Source organism: Lepus europaeus, chromosome 1 (genome assembly GCF_033115175.1).
Source record: "Lepus europaeus isolate LE1 chromosome 1, mLepTim1.pri, whole genome shotgun sequence".
Taxonomy (NCBI): Eukaryota; Metazoa; Chordata; class Mammalia; order Lagomorpha; family Leporidae; genus Lepus; species Lepus europaeus.
In genome coordinates this window covers 82,102,365-82,128,109 of record NC_084827.1, presented here as the reverse complement: position 1 = coordinate 82,128,109, position 25,745 = coordinate 82,102,365, and the positions used below count along the sequence as shown (strand labels likewise).

At 35.4% G+C, this 25,745-nt stretch overlaps 1 protein-coding gene across 1 annotated transcript in view; it reads left to right on the top strand.

The window, feature by feature from the left end:
• The window catches only part of LRP1B (LDL receptor related protein 1B), a 2,136,850-nt gene that overhangs the window by 1,200,837 nt on the left and 910,268 nt on the right, over positions 1–25,745 (top strand). Inside the window, exons 12-14 of the mRNA XM_062186250.1 lie at positions 7,747–7,927; positions 14,391–14,610; positions 16,398–16,587. Coding sequence (XP_062042234.1) covers positions 7,747–7,927; positions 14,391–14,610; positions 16,398–16,587 — 591 coding nt within the window. The remainder of the gene's footprint in view (positions 1–7,746; positions 7,928–14,390; positions 14,611–16,397; positions 16,588–25,745) is intronic.

Sequence of the window (25,745 nt, the reverse complement as noted above, 5' to 3'; positions counted from 1 at the left end):
ATATATGCATTGCAGTGTTTCATCTGAAAAGGATGTAAAGGGTACCCTCCTCCCCTGACCATTAAGAAAAATCATTTCCAGATCAGAGACGTATGATGTATTAGCCAGTATTCTCCAGAGAAACAGAACTGATAGAAGCCAGTGCTGTGGCACAGCCAGTTAAAGCCCTGGACTGGCCCCACTTCCAACCCAGCTCCCTGCTAATGCACCTAGGAAAATAGGGGAGGATGGTCCTACTCCTTGGGCCCTTATACCCATGTGGGAAGCCCAGAAGTAGCTTCTTGCTTCTTGCTTCTGGCTTCAGATCTGCTCAGGTCTGGCCATGGTGGCCATTTGGGGGGGTTAACAAGCAGGTGCTAGACCTCTCTCTCTCTCTACCTCTATCTTTCTCTGTAACTCTTTCAGATAAATAAAGCAAACCTTTTAATGTTTACATATATATTCTATCACTTCTTTTCTATATATATTATACTATTTATTTAATTATGTATATATTTATTTATATGTATTTTATTTTAAGGAATTATTCCATGCAGTTGTCAAGACTGGGGATCCAAAATTTGCAGGGTAGGCAGGCAGATTGGAGCTCTGTGAAAGGTTAATATTACATCCCAACTCCAAAGGCTGTCCAGAGGCAGAATTTCCTCTTTTTCAGATAATCTCAAGTCTGTTTTGTCTTAAAGCCTACAAAGGATTGGATGTGGCCAACTTGCATTGTGGAGAGTTTGTTTTTTGTTCAAAGTCCTCTAATTTAAATGTTAATATCATATAAAAATACCTGCATGGAAACTTTAAGACATGTTTGACCAAAGATCTGTGTTTTATTTCTGACCTGAATTGATGTATAAAATTAGCCATCACACATAACTAACTTAAACATATGCTTGAACTTATAGTTATATAAGTCAATAAAGAATTCCCATGAGATAAAGAGCCTAGAATCCAGAAATTAATTCTCATTTAATGTTCACATTAACACCCCAACTTCTTTGCTCTGTCTCCACAAAGTCTACTTAGTTGTATCTTATCAGGATCATTGGAGACAATTCTGCATAGATCCCTCACACTTCTGCATACTTTTAAGTGAGGCACCTGTACCCTTTTTATTATGAAGTGAATTTTCAAGAATATTTATCAAGCAAAGGGTCTTGGAAGATAGAGTGAAAGCAGCAGGGCTGCTACTACCCATTATAATAGATTTGTGTTCCCTAACCTCAGGATGCTTCTCCTACAGTGCCACCCAGGGAATATAAAGGCTTCATAATGGGCCCCTCCTAGTTACTCATGTGTGGCTTTGGAGTAAAAGAAACTAACACCAATATGTTAATGGCCATGCTGCTTTTTGTTCCTTGAGTAAAGAAATCCTTTATATATGCTCACAAGTTTATTGTTTTCTGCCAGCATCCATGAAACAAACTGGCCAAGCTTCTAAGCTTGAAAGTACTGTAAGATCTCAGTTTTACCCACTCTTGACACCTCCTACATTCATTTTCAGGTCAGAATACTTTTTTTTTGGCTATGATTCATGCTATAACACTATTTTTACTCTTATATGTATTCATTGTATTAAGATAAAAATAAATCTCAATTGGTTAAAGTGATCTGTATCCCTTTACCCACTGAAACTGACAATATGCTTTTGGTAATCCAAGGACACCATCATGTTTTAACATGATTTCTTCTGGAAAATAAGAACCCTACATGCTCGTTACAGGTACAGCAGCATGATATTTTGTTCTGATTGAAAGTAACTTGTGTGTATTCACCATGCCTGACCTAATAAGTAAAGAGAAACTTGGAATGAAAACAGAGATGAAGACATCAACCTAAACTTTTCATCAGGGATTAGGGACAGGTGCAGTAGAAAACTTTAACTTGTGACCAAAGACTTTTCAAAACCCATGCATTAGTAAATTCAGGACACAAATTTTTTGTTGTAATGTTAATTAAAATATGGTCCACTTATATCAGATAAATATAAACTGTGATGCCTCAGGCCATATTGAAATGTACAAACAAAACTCTTAATTAGATTACAAGGATAGAAGGCAGATAGTTTACCAAGTGCTGGTTTGTGATCAGGCAAAGCATCTCTGGCACAGGTGGACATGTGGGCGTATCTACATGCAGCTGGAAATCTAGTCACTTAAGGCCTATTATCATATTCCTTACTCCTGGACACACTGTTCTATTTTAGGTTAGGAAACTAAGGTCCATAGTAAGTATAGACAGCCTTGGTTTAAGCAGCAAAATATAGTCAGTATATGTTTGAAATGGCAATTTTTAAATATATCTTTAAATTATTCCTTATGATCAAACTCTGTTGTAAGGCATCAGAGCTGATTGATCACTCTGTAACTGCAGCTTATGCATCTCAACAAAACTAAAGTCACTGCTCACATTCTCAACCTTATTGTTTTGCATCTTGGTCCATTTTTAAAAGTAGGAGATTCTACTTTACAAATATAAAACTTTATCCTAATTCCCTGTTTCCTGTGAATGTGTGATACCTAGAAATCTGACCTGAATTGAAGTTTTTGTTCCAGAAATGTGTTCCTATTTTTCTTTCTTACTTTTTTTTATACAAAACTGTCTTTTTCTTTAAAGAAAGATTTATTTATTTATTTGAAAGGCAGAATTACAGAGAGGCAGAGGCAAGGGCAGAGAGAGGTCTTCCATCCACTGGTTCATTCTCTAGATGGCCGCAATGGCAGGAACTGTGCCTATCTGAAGCCAGGAGCCAGGAGCTTCTTCTGGGTCTCCCACGCGGGTGCAGGGACCCAAGGACTTGGGCCATCTACTACTATTCTCTCAGGTCACAGCAGAGAGCTGGATTGGAAGTGAAGCAGCCAGAATTTGAACCAGTGCCTATAATGTATGCCTGCACTGCAGGTGGTGGCTTTATCCACTATTGTCTTTATTGATTTGCTTTTATTTACAGTGCTGGCCCCAAAACTACTGTCTACTTGGTCTAACCCAAGGTTTTAAATTCATTTAAATAACTTCCTGATTTGCTTTACTACTTCAAAATACACAATGTTATTCTTTTTACTTTATATAAATATTAGTACCTATCATTAATCTTCATTTCTTTAATGTGAAGTAGCTCTTGCTGGCAAATAGTATTCAAGAATTCTTTGCTAGTGTTACTATGTTCCTAAATCTGTGTATGTGAAATATATAAAACTTAGATAACTTAGATAAAATTTTTAAAAATTTAAAAATTAAAAAATCAAAGAGGAAATAATTTAAAAAGGAAAAATTCTGTATATATGAAATATATGTAACTTTTATAACAGATAAAATTTTAAAAATTTATAAAAATTAAAAAAGAAAAAAATTTAAAAAGAATTCTTTGCTTGAATGAGACATGTAATTTATTATCAAGCAGAGCTTGGTATATGTATTCATTTATTTATTTAATGTATTATTCATATGTTATTCCATATACTTGTTATTCTTAAACTACTAGAGTAACATTTGCAGAGGAAAAATATTGTGGGCATTTTAATAAATTGAGCACACTAACATATTAATCTTAGTATTCAGAGTGTATAAATTCTACTTTGTATCTAAAGTATATAAAAGAAATACTCAATTTCTTGAGTTAGCATGGAATATATAGAATAATCAATCTCAAAAATACAAGAAACAATTAGCTATGGGATTTTGCTTTTATTGAAGTAGTGAAAACATATTGAATTTTTGCTTATTGACACAAAAAATGATATTTTGTGAAGGCTAGAGAAGATATTGACCAGATTTTTAAAAACAAATTTTCCTCTCTTTGCTATTAGTTATGCAATAATAATAATAAACAGTAGTGAATATAGGTTTAGCATGTGCAAGTTTTATACAAAGAGATCATTTTCAATAAATTTTTCTTGATTGAACATGTTTCTTTTATCTGAATAGTCATGTGCTTTCTGGAGCTAGTACTCAGAATCTCTGTGCTCACTTACATTTGTTTGGAATCTGAAGGCCATAACACTTCATGTGTCTCTGATCAAAAGTTAAAGAAATTTTGCTCATAGAGATTTAATGGTCAGTCTAAAGCAGGCCTCAGTCAGATTCATCTGATTAAAAATCAAATATATATATATATATGACTAATTCTTTGTATGTCTTAGAGTTTCATCTAAGTTATAAGTCAATTAAAAGCAGACTAAATAGTATGGAAGCAGGGTGCTTCCCTTATAAAACATATATTTGTTGTGAAAGGGATTAGTTGATTATTTAGGCTTTATCCTACAAGAGAAAATTCTTCTCTGCCCTAGTGCAGAGAGTTAAAATGATTCTGTTTGTATATAGATACTTTTTTAAAAAAAGATTTATTTTATTTACTTGAAAGAGTTACAGAGAGAAGTAGAGACAGAGAGAGAGGTCTTCCATCCGCTGGTTCACTTCCCAGTTGGCCGCAATAGCTGGAGTTGTGCTAATCTGAAGCCAGGAACCAGGAACTTCTTCCAGCTCTCCCATGCAGGTGCAAGGGCCTAAGGATGTGGGCCATCTTCTACTGCTATCTCAGACCATTGCAGAGAGCTGGATTGGAAGTGGAACAGCCAGGACTAGAACCAGCACCCATATGGGATGCCAGTGCTTCAGGCCAGGGCTTTAACCTGCTGCACCACAGCACTGGCCCCAGTATATAGATACTTTTATGAGTTTGCTTATTTTAAAATTTTGTGTAGGGGGCCAGCACAGAGGATTAAGCTGCCACCTGCAATGCTTGCATCCCATGTATGCCCTTCTTTGAGTCCTGGCTGCTCTACTTTTTATTCAGCTCCCTGATAATGTGCCTGGGAAGGCAATGGAAATGGCCAAGTAATTGAACCCCTGCCACACTTGTGGGAGACTTGGATAGAGTTCCTGGTTCCTGACTTTGGCCTGATGGAGGCCCAACTGTTGCAGATATTTAGGTAGTGAACCAGTGGGTGGAAGAGCTCTTTTTCTCTCTCTGTCACTCAGCCTCTTAAGTAAATAAAATAAATCTTTTGTTTGTTTGTTTGTTTTTGACAGGCAGAGTGGACAGTGAGAGAGAGAGACAGAGAGAAAGGTCTTTTTCCGTTGGTTCACCCTGCAATGGCCGCTGCGGCCGGCACACCACGCTGATCCGAAGCCAGGAGCCAGGTGCCTCTCCTGGTCTCCCATGCGGGTACAGGGCCCAAGCACTTGGGCCATCCTCCACTGCCTTCCCGGGCCATAGCAGAGAGCTGGCCTGGAAGAGGGGCAACCGGGACAGAATCCGGCGCCCTGACCGGGACTAGAACCCAGTGTGCTGGCGCTGCAAGATGGAGGATTAGCCTAGTGACCCGTGGCACCGGCCAATAAAAGAAATCTTAAAATATATATATATATATATGCTCAACCTCATTTTCTCTACAACAGAAAAAAACTCAAACAATACAAAATTAAAAAACACTGTAGGCTAATTTATTTTTTATCATCTTAATTGACTACTAGAGAGAATAATAATAGTGGCAAATTTTATAGCATTTTCTATGAGTCAGACAATATTTTAAAAACTTCAGATGTATTTACTTGCTATCATTTTACCTGTCTTGAAGATCAGGAAATTGGAGAAAGGGCAAGTAACTTGCTTAGTTATGTATGAGTGGCAGATTCTACTCAGTGTGGTGCCAGAACTGGCAACCCAGATCACTACTTTATCTACAGTATTCAAGCATTTAGTTTTTCAAAACCAGCTGGAGACAGGATCCTTCCAAATTCTGCTTGTTAGAATTCAATTCCTTGCTATTCGTACTATTTATTCATGAATGGCTATGCACATACCTTTTCTAGTTAAAGTGAACTGCTGGTAAAATGCAAGGAAATATTACAGAAGATGCATTTTCAAAGAGCAAAATTTAAGGTATGTTCTTATCAAGTAGTATACATGAGGAAATCAGCTAGAAATTATGTAAAGCAGGTTAGGCTTTTAAATTAATAAAACTAACATGTATTGAGATGTTACTATAGTCCATACAGTATGCTGTGTTTTCCATTTAGTGGCTAATTTACTCCTTATCATCACCCTATGGTGTGGATGCTATTATTATCTTCACTTTACAGATGTTAGAAATTAGCAATCAGAATGACTGAGTTGCCTTACCCAAGCATCAGAAATAAACTTTCTATCCAGCTAGTAACTGCAACTGCTTCATATGTAAAAATAAGTCTCAAGTCAGATATCAAAGGAAAAAAAAATTTTTAAATGAGAGTTATGCTATATGAAATTTTCCATGCTGGAGTGAATTTAAAATGTAATATAATTTTTGAAAACCAACTAACAAGCTAAAAACCAGCTACAGATGATGATAAATGGAAAAGAAAAAAGTAAACAGCTACTCTTTTCCCATTATGCTAAAACAGAAAAGTGCTCAGTAAAATTAAGTGCCAATAAAGTAAAGACAAAATTAAACTTTTTTTTCTAAGCGTAGGCACAATTAACCTGTGAAAATTACTCATATTGGATGGTAATGAAGCAGATAGCCAAGTGAAATTGAGGACATATCTGATTCACTAATGGGATTTTCAGTTATATCAAATCACACTTTGTATTAGTCATCCTGCATCAGGGCATGTGTTGATTAACAGAAATGGTCATAAAGGAATTTTTTTTTCCAGAGAGAGAATACCCATGATTAAAGAATATAATAATTGTGAATATTAATAATATCTCCATTTGAGGCAGTGTGTTGCAGACTTCCCAGGAGTCTGTGAACATGCAGCTGTTATGTGTTACTATCTGTTGTTTTGTCTGTTACGTTCTAGCTCTGTATCTCATACCTAGGAGGAAAGGAGAGAGATACTTCTTTCTAAGAGTTTACAATAATTTATCATGCAATAGAAAAATGGGACTATCTGATGTTGTGGGCAGTTTGCGACATAGTTTACAAAATGGCAAAAAAAAAAAAAATGAAGAGAGAATGTTGCAGAAACTGACTGTGCAGGCGGTCTGGTGTTGAAGGTCTCTCAATAGGGGTCATGTATCTTGGATTTCTATCCGAATTGATTGGTAATAGTCTATAAGGAAATGCTTTCACTTTGAAGTATTAGTTTCCCTTTTTGTGAAATAAAGGGTCTGAATTAGGTGAATTCCTAAGATCGTGTGTTTATAATATTTTTGATTTATCATTGTGTGTCTCTTACTGGAGTTGTTGTAATTGGGTTCTTTTCACTGTAAGTCTAAAATACACAGGAGTGTTTCAGTGATTGTTTTGAGGGTTGCTGATCATACAGTTCTATAATAAAAGCCTGTTCTGGCTTTTATTGTGTGCTCAAATGTGTGCTCCAGTTGGTCCTGTTCATCTCTTCACAAGAGGATATTCATATTATTTTGATTGCTCAGATTACATGTTATAGATTTGAACATGCAGGCATAGTACTAATAGATATTTCTTCTGAATAGTCTATGTTATTGTATTTTTCCTTTATATCCGTCCTTTTCTGTTCACATTAGTTATACTTTCCTGTTTCCTTTCTTTAAAGTAAGCATTATAATTAACATGTCAGTAGTTGTGTATAACAGAGAAATGTACATGAACAAAGAGGACCTGCCATTCATATAAAATCTCATTTGGTTATTTGATATAAAATTGAAAAATAGTCTATCAAATAGTGATAGTTTCAAAAGTTATACCATGTAGAATTCATGGATTGGTGTTCATTCCTTTCTGTATTAAATAAAATATTCATTAGTGGATATTCATTTCACTATAATAATACCAATTTTATTTTTTATAGACTTGGATAATGTTGAGGGCATTGCTGTGGATTGGATTGGAAACAACCTTTACTGGACAAATGATGGTCATAGGAAAACCATTAATGTGGCCAGGCTGGAAAAGGCTTCTCAGAGTCGGAAGACTCTTTTGGAGGGAGAAATGTCCCATCCCAGAGGAATTGTGGTGGATCCAGTGAATGGGTTTGTATGATTTATTGCCTTTGGATGAGGAAAATGATTATGGATATATTTGGCTTTTATGTATTTACTAGTAGTATGTTTTCTTTAAATTCCATGTATATGTGAATTCATACATGAATGATCTAATAGGAAAAAGCTACTGATATAATGATTTCCTCCCCTAGACAATGTGGACAAAATGCCAAGATATGTTGAACTGAAATAGATTATTAGTATAAAGGATAGTTTTTTTTTTCAGACAAGTATTGTAATTCTCTATGTTAAACATCCTGACCCCAATATAAACAATTCAGTTCAATCAGGGAATCGATTTTTAAACTGTTGATATTTAATGTATTCAAAAACTAGTAAATATTTTGTGCATTTATTGAGTACTAGACATTTGGTTCAATAGGTTACTATGCTTATATTTTATAACCCTCACAGCAATCCTTTGAATTAGATGCTATTCTCATCCATTATTTTTATAAAGAAGAAACTGGTAACTGATTTGCAAAGTATCATTAAATTAGTAAGAGATTGGGTATAAATCTAAACCCAGGAAGTCTTTTTTTTTTTTTAGTTCAGGATAATAATCACATAATTTTAGACACAACTGTAGCTTCCATGTAAGAACTTCATCCTGTAGTCTGTGCTACTGGTTTGGAGATGGAATGCTGTGTAGAATTCCTGGTAACATATTTGCATTTGATTTTTATTCAGAGGTATTAATTAAACAGAACTGTATTTATAGGAAAGTCAAAGAAATTCAGACATTCCTACCAGCATTCCATTCTTAAATTATATGTGTGTTTTCTCTCTGTGCTTCTGTGATGTCATTGTTTCAAAATAGCATCACAAAGTGAATATCCTTTATAATTTACTGCACACACACAAACTGTATTTAATTGAACAGGAGGTACATGAATCCCTTATAAACTGAGATACCCAAATGCATTCCTAGAATTGTTTTTGTGCAGAGTAGCTCCAAATACAGAGCACTTCTTCTTAAGCAATGGATGAACTCATTGTATATATTTTTTGTAAGGCATAATTTCAGTGACTCTATGTGTGAATTATATAATTATCTTTTCTATTCCAGGGTTTTAAGCTAAACCATCCATCTGACCTTTAAACCAAGACAATTTTAGTTTTAAGAGAAAATGGTTATTGCACATTACCCAAATCTACTTGAAACAAGAAGTTCCAAATTAGTCTCCAAACAGCATTTTTCTTCTCAACATTCTGTTAGAGAAAAATGTTTTCCAATAGCCTTAAAGAATATTTGTTGTGCAAAGATAGAAGTCATAAATGTAAAAATCGTAGAACCCTATGATTTAGAAGGAAATTAAAGACCACTAGTTCCATCTCCCTCATCAGAGTCAAGGATCCCTGTCAACACTTCCCTAGCAGACAAGTGTGCAATTTACACTAGTCAGCATCTACATCATTGATACTTTTGGAGGCAATTCTAACTGATATTCATTGTTTTCTTTTCATTAATACAATCTGTGTATTCCTCTCTGTGTATCAGCTGACCCTGTGTTAGCCTTCCTTGATATATAGAATAACACTTTTGCATCTTCCTTTACACAGTTTTCAAATAGAATATTACTATTATGCACCAATCCTAAATTAAAATGCATATATATATATGTATATATATAAACACACCCCCACACACGGTTCTCCTAACAATATGCTGTGCTGGAGCTCTGTACTTTGAACAGGATGATTAACAAAACAGATATAGCCTAGCCCTCAAGAGGCACCTTCTGTCTCATCTGTAAGGAGGAAGGTATAACAGAAAATAAGTTCCAATGGACAAATAAATAACTGGATATCAACAGACCAATTGTTGGAGGCAAATAAACAGTTGGTATTATGGTGATGAACAGTAGACATTTACTTAAACCAAGTTGCTGAGAGAAGTTAAGGAGACATCAGTTCAGTTGAGACCTGCTTGTAGAGAAATAACCAGCCACGGAATATAGAAAACTTACATTAGATGAAGTAGATGGAACATTTGAAGATCTCAAATAGTACAAAGATCTCAGAGGAATTCAAATAAAAAAAGTGGGACAGGATCGTAGTCAGCAAAAGTGAAATGCAACTGAAGGTGGGATTGGCAGGGCAAGTATGCCCTTGCCAGCCATAGTGAGAGTTTTTTAGTTTCCTCTCAGTGTAAGGGTAAAATAGAGAAGTCATACAATTAAATTTTACATGTTAAAAAAGCTAATTTTACTTTTCTATGCAAAATGGATTACAAAGCAACAGAAAAAGAAATGGAACTATGTGAATTTAGTCGATTCAATAATAGTTGGAGACATAATCAATACAAAGAAGCTTTAGTTCAGAAAACTCCATTTAAAATCACATAATTTACTTTTTTTTTTTTTTTGACAGGCAGAGTTAGACAGTAAAAGAGCGAGAGAGAGAGAGAAAGGTCTTCTTTCTGTTGGTTCACCCTGCAAATGGCTGCTACGGCCGGCGCGCTGCCCCAATTTGAAGCCAGGAGCCAGGTGCTTCCACCTGGTCTCCCATGCGGGTGCAGGGCCCAAGCACTTGGGCCATCCTCCACTGCCTTCCCGGGCCACAGCAGAGAGCTGGAATGGAAGAGGAGCAATGGGGACAGAATCTGGCACCCTAACTGGGACTAGAACCCAGGGTGCCGGTGCTGCAGACAGAGGATTAGCGAAGTGAGCCACAGTGCTGGCCGTAATTTACTTCTAAGAACAATAATTTCAGCACAAAAACTGGATTTGCTTTCATTTTTTAAGAATTTATTTATTTTACTTGAAAGGTGGGTTTACAGAGAATGAGAGGCAAAGGCAGAGAGAGAAAGAGAGATCTTTCATCAGCTGCTTCACTCCCCAGATAGCCTCAACAGCTATAGCTAGGCTAGTCTGAAGCCATGAGTCAAGAGCTTCTTCCAGATTTCCCACATATGTGCAGGGGCCCAAGAACTTGAGCCATCTTCCACTGCTTTCCCAGGTGCATTAATATGTGGATCTGAATTGGAAGTGGAGTGGCAGGGACTCTAATCGGTGCCCATATGGGATGACAGCTCTGCAGGTGACAGCTTAACCTGCTGTGCCAGAGCACCAGCCCCTCTCTTGCATTTTTTTTTTAAACTGTAATATTTATTTGCAGGAGTGAATAACTGTTTTCTGTAATAAAATAGCCTAGTAATTACTCAATTCCAAGGTATGCTTTGTCTAAAGCTTCATAACTAACTGAAGAATTAATAAAATAATTATGAATTTATTTATTTACTAAAAATATTGAGAAACTACCAAGTAGATAAATAAAATATGTAAAATAAAAATTGCTCTGAAGGAGCTTCTAACCTGGTGCATATGGTATACCCAGACATATACATACGTTTAACTAAAATAGAATGAAACACATGCTCCTCAAAAATTCATTGAGGCTCTCAATTCGGAGTTAAATTTTAAAGGCTGAATAGAACATGCAAGTGAATAGAGTTGGTGCCTAGCATGTGAAGTGTGCAGTTGATAGTTACTGTCCTCTGAAGTGATGGTATAAGCCATTGTCTGGAGTCAGCCCAGTTAGAGACGGGTTTGAGAAGTGATGAGTTCATTAAGACTGGAGTAGATAGCCTATTAAAGAAGGTGGTAGGAAATGAGATTGGAAATATACAGCAATTTTCCATGTGATGTTTACATTTGTTTTGATGATGACAGGAAGTGGAAAGTTTTGAAACTAAGAGTAACGTTTTTAAATTCATGATTTAGGAACACAATCGATAGCAGTATGACAGCTATATGAGAGAAGCACAACTGAGTTGAAATAGGGTGCCCCTTGGAATTCCTTTTAAACAGTAGCATTTGTAATAGGAACAAAACAGTGAGGGTTGAGACAGAGATGTAGAAAGAAAGACTGGCCAGAATCAGCAATTGTTTAGGTGGTGAAAAACCTGGAGGAGGGATAGATTGTAAAGGTGCTGTTCTTCATTTTCACAATTTCACAAATTGTTCACAAATTCATAATGAATGCCAACAACAAGGAAACCTATATCTCCCATTCTGACATCTCTAAATAGCACCTATATGAAATATGTCCAAAATATGCTGAATGTGTACTTTCTCCCAAACAGAATCCTTTCTCAATTAATAGTACATTGTCCTAGTTGGCAACCATATATTACTTCAGCAACCAAATCAAATTTTCCAATAGTAAGCAAATGTATATTACATGGGAATGAAACTTTTAATGATTTAAATATTTCTAGTGTTGGTCACTCCATCACTTCAATTGGGGAACATGTTTAAGCTCAATGAATCTAAGCATGATATTCCAGGTTGCAATTATGAATAAGGAATAATTCCTGTTTTTAATTGTTTTAAATTTAATTAAAGAGAATAATCAGACATGAGATATCATTCAGTATGATACAAGGCATAAATTCATTAATCTACAAAAAACTGAAAAGTATTTAAGAAACTTGTATTTTGACTTTTATCCTCAGAAAGATTGGTGATAGATTGCATCAAAAACTGTTTTTAAATAGGCTTTTAAAATACAGTAGAATTTTTCTTGCTATAGTAGAAGTCCAGACTAGTTTAATTTTTATTTGGTGCATATACAGATCCAAATTTAGAAATCTGTATTTATATTTATTTCTGCTATTTTTGTAGGTTATTTCCCTGTGGTGTAGATTCAAAATCATAATCATAAAATGTTGATTATAAAGGTCTCTCAATATAATATTTAAGCAAATAAGTAAATGAATGGATAATGACCACATATATATCCAGCCTTTACCAGCTTGGTACCACATTTAGAAAAATATTATTTTTCTTATATTTTGCTTGAATAAAAATAATCTTAAGTAACAAATCATATCCCAATTCTTTCTTCAAAGAACAAAATACTATACAATATATTTACAGTGTTCATATTTGTTCCTCATATGTGTGTGTGAGTGTGTGTGTGTATGTAGTTTGGGTTGGAGAATCACAGAAAAAAATTGTGTTGCGAAAATCAAAAAAAAAGCTATAGGACAAGATAATTGCTATTTCAGCAAGTTATATATTAGCAACAAAAATAAAACCACACTGGTTAAAACTATGTAAAATGCTTTTAGGAAAATATAAATATAGAGGAAAAATTGTATATTTTACTTTTATGAAGTTGTTCTATGTAGTAGAAATCAGGTATTAGGATTTAATACAGAATTTTATAAAGTGAAATATTTATATTTCTTCCTAAGCTTTCTCAATGCTTTTTATTGAAAAAATTAAGGAAAAGAAGATAAGATAGGCATGTTACCATAAAAATTTCTAGAATTAATAAATTCAAAAGTCTGAATGTACTTTCTCACGTTTGAAAGGCTTATCCACATAGTTGTAAACTGTTGAGGAAGTAAGGAAGTGTTTAATTGTTATGACACAATGGCTGCTTTGTCACATTTTCTATTTTGCCAAATATGTCAGTTTAGATTACAGCAGGATCTCTAGTTATAGACACAGACTTATTGTAAATTACCTCAAAAATTCTTTTAAGTCCAAAAAATTAGGGATGCAGGAGATCCAATTAGGGTATGTCCAGAGCCAGCAGCGTAGAGAAACTTTGAGACTTTATAAAGTTGTATGTGAAGCGACTGAATTAAAACCTACAGTTTAATAAATAACTCAGAAACTTTCACATGACCCTAAAACAAAACATGTGGTAGGTTTTAACCTTATTCATGGGGGAATTGGAACATTAGCTCAAAGCCCCTTCTCCCACTGTTAGAGCTTACACAAAAGATTTGCTTTCAAAGACAGATGCTTTTGTTTGAGCTAGAAATTAAAGCTCAAAATCTCAAGGTCAGTCAACCTGCTGTTATTAAACTTATGAGCAGCTAAATCATCTTTTGTAGGTTTTGGAGTAATAATAAGCAGCAATAAAGCACAGATAATTTGCATCAGCAAGACAAAATGAACCTGACCAAACAAACCCACTGCAACTATGCCCTTTAGTACAAAGGCAATCCAGTTGCCTGCCTTAAAAAATAGTAAGTCATCTGAGATTAAATAAAACTTGGAGTAGATCATTAATTGTGCCATGGGTTCTCTTGTAATTGGTCCGCATTTTAATCACACAATTGGTTATATATATAGTGAAGGAGACAACATTTAAAAATAGCAACATCACAAAAAATCATTTGCTATACTGGCTATCAACCCCAAAGAAAAATAATTTTCACCGAGTGTTGGGTTAATTAATGCAGGAGGCAAGTAAGTGTGATTGTGGTGTGGTGAGTTTCCTCTAATGAATCTAAATGGACTGTTTCAAGTGAACAAATCTTTCCTTCCCTTAGAAATTCACAGCTGCCCCGTATTTTTGACAGTTAAGTATTGGGAGAACAAATCAGAATGTAATTAGGTCTTACGGAAGTGCAGGTCTTGAGGGAGTGTCTCTCTGTACAATGGCTGATTAAAATAACACGTGTGTTCTCTTGTTTTTAATGTCCTAGTTGGATGTATTGGACAGACTGGGAGGAAGATGAAATAGATGACAGTGTGGGAAGGATCGAGAAGGCTTGGATGGATGGCTTCAATCGGCAGATTTTTGTGACTTCAAAGATGCTGTGGCCAAACGGTTTAACTCTGGACTTTCACAGCAACACATTATACTGGTGTGATGCCTATTATGATCATATTGAAAAAGTGTTTTTGAATGGAACTCACAGGAAGGTAAAAGACAAACACTGCTGTTTTTAACCCACAGGCGTCTTCTTTCACAGAGCCTTGTTGTGTTGTGTTAAAAATACTTTCAAGTTTATTTTTACCCCTCTGAGGTGGCTGCCAATAGGCTCTGTGGGGGGCTATGGGAGGCTGAGCATGAAGTACTGCAGCTGGCACTTGCCTCCGGGAGACCAAGCCTAGCTCACTGTGGTATGCCAGGATTTGTGGGATTTTTAAAAAGCTCCTCTCAGGATATCAGGGCTGTTATAAAGTACAGCTTTTTCTACATTATTGATGAGTTTTCTATTTCCAAGCAAACCAAATCTAGTCATATATGTTCAATATTTGTAGTTTAAATTTAACGTATGTGTAATGAGAAAATAATTATAAAGGTTTATCTGAAAGAAGAGATTTGTGACATTGACGTGGGAATGAACTGAACTTGAAGCCTAGTGGTCTATGTAACAGCTTCCTCTTGCCTCTTTGGCTAGAATCACTATAAAATAATTTTGAAATAATTGTGTAATTCAAATTATTCCATGGACTGTGAGACAGAGGCATATTTGACAAGACAGCACCTCAGTTTTTCACCTGATAATTACTTAACTACAACTAACACCATGAACTTATTTCAACTTTTAATTAGACAAAGAAATGATAGAAATTTTCAAAATATTTCCTTTGACATTGAATTTCCTTCCTTTTTGGGGTGACAGACTGTACAGAATTCTACTCATTATCAATTCTGTTTGAGAAATAGACAGTGAACTTAACAGTTAAGACCCTCACAAGCATTGATTTCCTTTAACAGGGCTTTAAATATTTTCCTCCAAAAAACTGATTGACATTTAGCTTAATGTTTCATATTAGCAAGTACTTTATGAACACTTATGAGTCCTTTAAGGATTTTAGTATGTATGCAGCATATAAACATTTTCATGGCCAGCATATTTTAGCCTCCATGAAGGTGAAAAAAAATTCAGATTGTCTCCATTACTCAGTATTGGGTAATTGGCATGAAAAATTCAGTTAAAAGGAGTAAAATTTGTATTTCTAATCCTAAATTATTTGGATAACTTCCTTAATTCTATAATTTTAAATAAGATGAATATAAATATTTTCTCATATGAGCAATATGATTTTATAAATGGTGAAAGGTGGAAAATTACTTTTGTAGGTATTATTTATTCCCCTTCTACAAAGTAGATGTTTATCACATGATTACTCTATTTAAGCAACAGAAATATAACAGGAATGTAAGCAATGTATTACATAGTCAGAATTGAAATTTGCCAGACTTATCAGTTTACTACTAATAATTAAACTATTTACCATTTTTCTTATCATATCTCATATTTACTCAATTTGCATTGGCACAATTAAAGTAGAAGGATTCTTTTCACTCCCAATGTTGGCTGGCCAAATATGCTCTGTTTGATGGCTGTTGGACAAGCTACATCTCAGGATGCAAAAACATAGTGAGGAGAATTATTCAGAGATAAGGATGAGAGTTGGGTTAAGGCATTTTGATGTTTTCATTCTTGACTGTAGCTTTAGTGCTTTCTAGGAGAGAATTTAAGTGGATGAAATGCAAATGATCTCCTTCATGTAGCATGCCCTAAGAAAAGAATAATATGCTTACATGGTGAAATCCATTTTTTAAATCTAGAAGAAGAAAATATGAGTTATGTTATTAGTTAGATCATCTTCTGTTGTTTGAATATAATTTTTGCTACAAATTCAGTCATGTTTTAAACGTCAACTCTGATTTTTCATGATGTGTTTATATTTTGCAGATTGTTTACAGTGGGAAAGAGTTGAACCATCCTTTTGGACTGTCACATCATGGGAATTATGTGTTCTGGACTGACTATATGAATGGTTCCATTTTTCAACTAGATTTGATAACAAGTGAGGTGACATTACTGAGACATGAAAGACCACCCCTCTTTGGGCTTCAGATTTATGATCCACGAAAGCAACAAGGTATTGAAACTTAAATAAAATTGCTTTTACATTTCATATATAATAATAACTCACCTTAGTTATCAAAATTTTATTTTGACATTGTTGCTGGTTTTGTTACAAAATGTCTGTTTACTCCAAAGCCAATCAAATCTTGGACATTGTTACCATAAAAATATGTTTCTTGTTGTTCTAAACAACCTGAGTGAGAAACTCTGGGAATTCTATTTGAGTGAAATTCAAGGTTTCCTCTAAATACATCGTTTTTCATGTCTTCATGTCATTTTTGCTGAAGTAGTTATTTAAAGTAAAAAAAAAAAAAAAGACTAAATGTTTCAAAGTGTAACTACTGTGAACTGAGAAAAATTTCCTTGGTTTGAAAAAAATATTGAAGGATTGAAAAGAAGCATTACACAAGAAAATATTATTTTCAAAAGTTTCCTAATATATTTATCTGATTTGTTTCTCTGTATATTTAAGGAATATGTGATTATTTTAAGTGATATGAAATGAAGAAATCTACCACAATATATGCCTTATTAAAGCAAGGTGGTATTTTATTCTTTATCTTCTCCAGTTATGAATATTTATGATTCTTTCTGCAAATAACATTGCTCAGAACTTAGATATTACACAAAGAAAATTGTTCAGAAAATTATGTGGTCCTTTTTTATTTAGTCACTGTTTCCTTTTTATGGAAATATCCTTGTAAAAATTTAATGAGCATACATTTCAGTATATTTAGAATGAATGAATTATATACTGAATTTTCTAATGCACATGGTGTCGATAAGAAATATTCTAACAAAAGATTTTCTAAAGATATTTCAACTAAATCAGAGATCTCACAATAACTGACCTCATTCATGGGCTTCAAATTTTTCCTACTGTATTAAATTTGCTTCATTGGGGGGGAAAATGCCATTTTATTAAATAATGGAAGGGCATAAAATGAGAAATATCATTGGCTAATGAAGGATAAAATTATCTTTAAAAAGAATAAATATGAAATAGCTGTGGACAAGAAATAAAGACTAGAGGAGATTGCCTGGATATATTAAAGGGTAAAGTTTTCTGTTATATGCATATGAACCCTGCTCCCTTCCCTCACCACCAATGTAGTTTGTCTAACAAAACTGGACACAGTACTAGGAACAGAACTACACTTCTTATCTCCTGCAGGATCTTGTTTTCAGTATTACTCTTCCTCTAATTTCAAAGTAATTAGTTTCCTGGATTTCACTGTACCGATCAATATACCATCACATTTTCCATTTTCCGTATCTTTAGAGACTGCTCCTCTTGAATGTCATCACTGAATTCCCACTAGCAAGCATCCATAATATTTTTATAATATTCATTTTCTTCAAGCTTCTAGTTACTTTGTGATTTAATCAATTAAATGCAAAGCATGTGGTGGAAAATGTCTCCCTTACTGTAAAATGGACTTGAGCTTAAATCTGGTTCCTAGAACTGTCTCTGTCTGATTCTTTGAAATCATCATTAAAGGTTTCATAAAAATAAGTCTTTTTCATAAAATTTCCCTGAAGAATAGATAGCTATTGGTTATATAAGAATAATACTTACATAGCACAGTGCATAGCCAACAATTTATATTAATTTGTACCTACCATTTCTACATCTGGAGTCAGCATTTTTTTTTTAGACTTATTTATTTTGTTCTGCTATAGCCTGGGAAAGCAGTGGAAGATGGCCCAAGTCCTTGGGCCCCTGCACCCATATGGGAGACCTGGAAGATGCTCCAGACTCAGGGCTTTGGATTGGCCCAGCTCAGGCCTTTGTGGCCATCTGGGGAGTGAACCAGTGCATGGAAGACCTCTCTCTCTCCCCCTCTCTTTCTCCCTCTCTCTTAGCCTCTGCATCTGCCTCTGTAATTCTGCCTTTCAAATAACTAAATCTTTAAAAAAAATACCTATTTGTTTTGAAAGACATAGTTACAGGGAGAGAGAGAGGATGATTAGGAGAGATTTTCCATCGCTGGTTGGCCCAACCCGATGGCTGCAACAGCCAGGGTTGGGCCAGACCTAAACCAGGAACCATAAGGTTCATCTAGGTCTCCCATGTGTATGCAAGGGCCCAAATACTTGGGCCATCTTCCACTGCTTTTCCAAGTCCAAAAACAGGGAGCTGGATCAGAGTGGAGCAGCCAGGAAATGAACCAGCACTCACATGGAATGCTGGTGTCTCAGATGGCAGCTTAACCTACTTATGCTACTACACTAGCCTCGAATCATAGGTTTTAAATAAATATTCAAAGGAGCAATGTGACACAATAATATGCAACAAAGTACATGACTTCCATAGAGTGCTATATTTGTGTTCTGAAAGATGCTATTAACATTCAATTGTACAATGCTATCCTAGAGTGGACAATGGTCTTTTAAATATGAATTTCTTCCTTTTTAATTAAGGGGAGCATTAAAATAGAAACTTAGCCCTGATCACTAAACTCTTTATCAACTGCACTATAGAAATCATTATATTGTGTCTTACTAAGAGAATCCATTTAGCCAAATTGAGTGATTATTTATCATTAACTTTGTTGACGTACTCAAGTTGTTTCAGTTTTCTGCCCAGTCTTCATATAGCAGAGGATTGGCTAGTGCTTAATTCAATCTTGAACAGATAATACAATATGGAGAGGTTGCTTAGTTAACACATCTTTAGTTAGTAAACATTAAAATTGGATACCACACTCTAGATTTAAATTTTTAGTATCTTTTATTACCTTGACCAAGGTAGTTGGATTATGAGGAAAAATGCACTCACATATTCAAATGTGGGCATCTTCTCTTACCATGTTATAGTATTTTCTCAGTGGTGTTTCTCTTTATAGTCTTTGAACAGTCAATACAAATAAATGTTTGGAAATACATAATCAGTAGAATATAAACTTTGATTATATACTTTCATCTTTCTTTAAGGCTATAACAGTAGCAAATAAATAGAAAACCAAATCCTTAACTAGTACATATCACCAATTATGCACTGAATAAGATAAGCTATTCTTATATAACCATGTAGTTTTAGTCTCTCTCTCATTCTTCTCCCTTTATCTGAGCTAGTAGAAAGGCATAGACTATATGGTTTTATACATACACACAAATATAGGTACTATATATTGACTATAATATTTACACACATGCATATGAATCTCTATGGATACATAGATCGTATTTCCATATGCACATATATAATACACATGCACACATATACATGCATGTACACACAGTACCTGGTGGGAACACCGTGAAAAATATTTAAGGATGCTAACAATATAACATCTAAACATATTAGATTCAATGTGAGAAAATGAGTCAGCTAATCGGACACCTCTTCTTCCGGTATCAAGAAAACACTTATCAAATTACTTGATGATATACAAGCTAATTCCAGGAAGGCAGATGAGACATATAACCATACTAAAACGAAAGCTACCTCTAGGAATGTATTCTGATGTAATTATTAGGAATTTTGTTTCAAGCTAGTTTTCTCACATGCTACTGTCACTTCCTCCAACATTTCTTTATTAATGGTAAGTCTCTGGAACAGCTTTTGTAAACCTCTCCTAAAATTCCTATTTTAAAGAATAGCAATGGTAAAAAAGAATCCCTTTATGTATTTTCTGCTTCCTGTTAATGTGCACCTGGGAAGTAGCAGTTGGCTCTAGTGACTCAGTCCCTGCCAACCATGTGAGAGACCTGACTACATTCCAGGCTTCTAGTTTTGGCATGGCTGGGCCCCAGCTGTTATGGGTATTTGGGAAGCAATCTCTCTGTCTCTCTTTCTATCTCTGCTTTTCAAATGAATATATATAAATAAAAAATTTGAAAAAGGATTTATTTGAAAGGCAGAGTTAGAGAGAGAGAGAGACAGAGACAGAGACAGAGAGATCTTCCATCCACTGGTTCACTCCCCAGATGGCTGCAAATGCCTGAGCTGGACTAGTCAAGGACTTGAACCATCCTCCCCTGCTTTCTCAGACACATTATCAGGGAGCTGGGTCGCAAGTGGAACAGCCATGACTCAAACTGGTGCCCATATGGGATGATGGCATTGTAGGCAGCGGTTTTACATGCTACTCCATGATACCAGGCCCAATAAATAAATAATTTTTTGAAAAGATTTTTGTTTATTTGAGAGGTAGACTTACAGACAGTGAGAGGGAGAGACAGAGAGAAAGGTCATCCATCCGCTGGTTCACTCACCAAATGGCCGCCACGGTCGGCACTGCGCCAATCCGAAGCCAGAAGCCAGGAGCTTCTTCTCGGTCTCCCACATGGGTGCAGGGGCCCAAGAGCTCAAGACATCCTCTACTGCTTTCCCAGGCCATAGCAGAAAGCAAGATCAGAAGAGGAGCAGCCGGGACACGAACCAGCATCCATATGGGGTGTCGGTGCCGCAGGAGGAGGCTTAGCCTACCGCACCACAGTACCGGCCTCATAAATAATTTTTGAAAAGAGCTTTTAGTGGAAAAATCAATCAGTGCACCTACTGGTCCTGTTAGTGGAATTTTGGATATTTCCGGTTTGGATACTATTTTTCTGGTAATGTTCCTCTTGGATAAAGTGAGTCAGATCATAGACATCCCTGCAGAATTTGGACAACATCCAGTAAAAGGCCCTGATCTGACCCTTCCAATTGGCTAGGTTAACTTTTCACTGATAATTTCTCCCAGCCAACAGATTGTTCATATATCTGAAAATCCATTTGGCTGGCACTCAGTTGAAGGATTCCTAGTTCCAAGGTAGGAACTCTGTAGAGAAAATATCAAATGCTTTCTTAAATCTGAAAATGCTACTTCTCTATTTGATCCATTCTAGTTCTTTGCAGCATGTTTAGATTCTGAAATAAATAAGATAAATCTGTGTTTTGAAATAGGTTACAGGAAGATTAAGGGATGTGGACAGCTGACTGGGTACAAGTAAACATTGTCAGTGCTGTCATGTGTGTAAGAGGGTGGGTGGCATGAAGATGGGAGAGATTTGTCAGTTCACTAGATAAGTATTTGTTGGATGTTAGTGTTCTTTTTTTTTTTTAAGGTTAAAAAATAATTCACTGGAGTAGGCATTAATCCAGTAGGTAAGCCACCTACTTCACAAACTGAACTGCCTGAGTTCACGTCCTAGCCCAGCTCCTGACTCCAGTTTCCTATCAATGCAGACCCTGGAGGGCCTAAGTAGTTGAGACCCTGACACCTATGTGAGAGGCCAAGATTGCTTTCCTGGCTCACAGATCCATTCCCATCCTGTACTCAGCAATTGTGGGTATTTGGGGAAAGAACCAGTGGATGAGAGTTCTCTCTTTCTCTGCCTGTCTATATATCCTTGTCTATTTGTCTCTGCCTCTTATATAAATAGAAAAAAAAAAAACTTCTCTGAAATGTGAAGTATTTCTATATGAAGACTATATATGTATTATTATTCACATGCATATGAAGAATCTCTATAATCTGTTTAAAACCTGACGTAGATATCTGCATAATTCTACCTTCACTCCAAATGATTGTGCATGTCATTCCCATCGCTCAGTGAAAGTTACATCCATTCCTTCAACTCATGTTTGTCACACCCATACTATTTACCAGCACTGTTTGTAATTAGGAGAGCAATTCTACTTTTGGGAGATAGGGAAAAAGGGATATTTTTTGACCCATACACACTACTATCTTGAACTAAATACAGAAAGTTCCTCATTTGCTTTTTTTGCATATCTGATTTTTACAGTATCTACTTCCCAAAGTAATTCAATCAAGATTTTTTTCCATTTTTGATGTTATTTTTCTATCCTTTATTGATCTAACTTTATTTTACTATATATAAGTTAAAAACATAAATTTAAAAGTAAGAAAAATATTTTAATTATCCAGAAATATTATTATTTTCTGGAAATAGTGTTTTTAGTAAGGATTTTCTTTAATTTTTTATTTATTTGAGAGGCAAATAGAGACAGAGACAGGAAGCTCTCGTCTGCTGAGTCACTCTCCTAATGTCCGCAATGGCTGCAGCAAGGTCAGGCCAAAGATGGAAGTGAGGGACTTTATGAATATAAATTTTTAAATAAGATCAAAGTCGGTGAACTCAAAAGGCTTCCATAGCCTTGGAAACTCATGACTAGAGCCTAGGGAGATTACTCATGCCATAAACAAGAATGTCAATTTGTTAAGTCAACAACAGGAGCCACTGTGTACTTACTCCTCATGTAGTATCTCTGTCCTTAATGTGTTGTTCAATGTGAATTAATGCTATAACTAGTACTGAAACAGTATTTTACACTTTGTGTTTCTGTGTGGGTGCTAACTGTTGAAATCTTTACTTAATATATACTAAATTGATCTTCTATATATAAAGATAATTGAAAATGAATTTTGATGTGAATGGAATGTGAGAGGGAGGGTTGCGGGTGGAAGGGAAGTTATGGTGGGGAAAAGCCATTGTAATCCATAAACTGTACTTTGGAAATTTATATTTACTAAATAAAAGTTTAAAAAAAACTAATATTAATTAAAATTAATTAATTCTAAATTTCTGGAATCTAAATATTACTAAAATATTTTAAATGAAATATAATCCTGTACATAATGTATCTTACGTAGACAGTGCACTTGAGTGTCCTATGAAATACTTTATTTCCCTTCTGCTGTCATGGCATAAACATAATTGTCTTTGAGAGCTAGTTAATATGCTTCTGCATTCCCAACTGAAAAAAAAGTCCCAAATAAACTCAGTTACCCTCTGAGCTCCGAAATTAATACTATAGCTTGCATTATTAGCTTTCTTAGTTTTCAGTTGTACTTTTTATTTTCATAAACATGAAATATCAAATTTATTCTTCTGAATAATGAAAAGATAATATACTTTAAGTCATTTCTTCTGATCTATAGGCACACAATGATAATTCATGGGATTGGCTTAAGTATTTATTGCATTTGGCAACTTTTTAGTGGTATTTTTTTCTCAATCCTTATTATTCTCTACATAGAAAATCTAGCCCCTAGTCTGTCACTATAGTCACATTTTTAGCACTTTAATGCCAATATAAGCTTAATTATTGTATCACCTTATTGTATGGTCTAAGAATTGAAAACTATTTCTAACATTTGAGTAAGATCTCATGATACAATGATAATTTTATTGATATTTTGAAAATATTACATACTATAAAATAAGCCTCATTGTTGATTTCTTTGTAAAGTTGGACACATAAGTGTATACCTCCTTCCTGTCTTTCTGATCTGTAGTAAAAGTGTGAAAATGGTGATTACCTAAATTTTATTTATTTTTGCCAACACCTTTAGAAAACATGACCTCCAGCCTTTTCAAAAATTTACTCAGTTTTGGGGCCAGCATTGTGGCGTAATGGATTAAGCTGCTGTCTGTAACACCAGCATCCCACACCAGTTCTAATCCCTGCTGCTCCACTTCCAATTCAGCTTCCTGTTAATGTGGAAGATAGTCCAAGTCCTTGGGCTGCTGCACCCATGTGAGAGACCCCAATAAAACTGCTGCCTCCTGGCTTCAGTCTGGCCCAACCCTGGCTGTCTCTGACATTTAGGATTGACCCAGCAAATGGAATACCTCCCCTTCCTCGTCTTTTCCTCCCCCTCCCCTCTCCCTCCCCTCACCTTCCCCTTCATCCCTCCCCATCTCCCTCTCTCTCTCTCCCTGTGAAGCAGCAGATAGAAGACCTCTTCCTCTCCCTCCTCTGCCTGGCTCTTCCTCTCCTTCTCCCTCTCCCTCTCCTTCCTCTCCCTTCCACTCCTCTGCCTCTCCCTTTTCTACCTCTCCCTCCTCTGCCTCTTCCTCTGCCTTTTCCTCTCTCTATAATTCCACCCTTCAAATGAATAAAACTAATCTTTAAAAGAATTTTTACTCAGTTTTATCTGAGAATCTTTAAGGCTGCTTCAAATAGGTTTATGAATACCCTTTCATGTTTTCTTAATTGATGCATATTGTAATATTGTATACCCCATTAGTGCATCTACTCTTTTTTTTTAACTTTTATTTAATAAATATAAATTTCCAAAGTACCAACTTTTGGATTATAGCAGCTTTTTCCCCCCATAACCTCGCTCCTACCCACAGCCATCCCATCTCCCTCTCCCATCCTATTCTTCATCAAGATTCATTTTCAATTATCTTTATATACAAGATCATATTTATATACTAAGATCAGCTTAGTATATAGTAAGTAAAGATTTCAACAGGTTGCACCCACACAGAAACACAAAGTATAAAGTACTGTTTGAGTACTAGTTATACTGTTAATTCACATAGCACAACACATGAAGGACAGAGATTCTACATGGGAAGTAATTGTACAGTGACTCCTGTTGTTGATTTAACAATTGACACTCTTATTTATGGAGTCAATAATCACCTGAGGCTCTTGTCATGAGCTGCCAAGGCTATGGAAGCCTTTTGAGTTCACCAACTCCAATCTCATTTAGACAAGGCCATAGTCAAAGTAGAAGTTCTTTCCTCCCTTCAGAGAAAGGTACTTCCTTCTTTGATGGCCTATTCTTTCCACTGGGATCTCACTCACAGAGATCTTTCATTTAGGTTTTATATATATATATGTATATATATATATACACATATCTATCTATCTATCTATCTATCTATATATATATATATATATATATTTTGCTACAGTGTCTTGGCTTTCCAAGTGCATCTGCTCTTTAAGTCTGTTGTGACAACAGCCACATTGCTCAATGACAAAGCAAAGAAAAAGCCTTGCACGTACTCTGTGCTTTTTGGAGTCTTCCACTCTAACTCTTGGCAGTGTACCTTTTGCTTAAGAGAGATTATTCCACCGCTGGTCCAAGTGCTCATTCTGTCCGTGGTCTTGTTTTGAAAGAACACAGACTTGAAACAGTAGCCTTATCTGGAAAACTATCTGAAAGTATTATGGACCTTTTTCTTTTCTCTCTCCCTCTTTCTTTCTCTCTGTATCTCACTGTCGCTCTAACTCTAGCTCTAGCTCTCTCTCTGTACCTAACTCGACACAGACCTCTATCTCTTCCAAGCAACATTAAAATAAATTCCTCTTTTCTACCAATACCTGCTGTGTTTTCAAACATCATTGATTTTCATTGTGACTTGACAGTAATCACGACTACACTGCCGAATATATACTACACAGAGAGAAAAAAG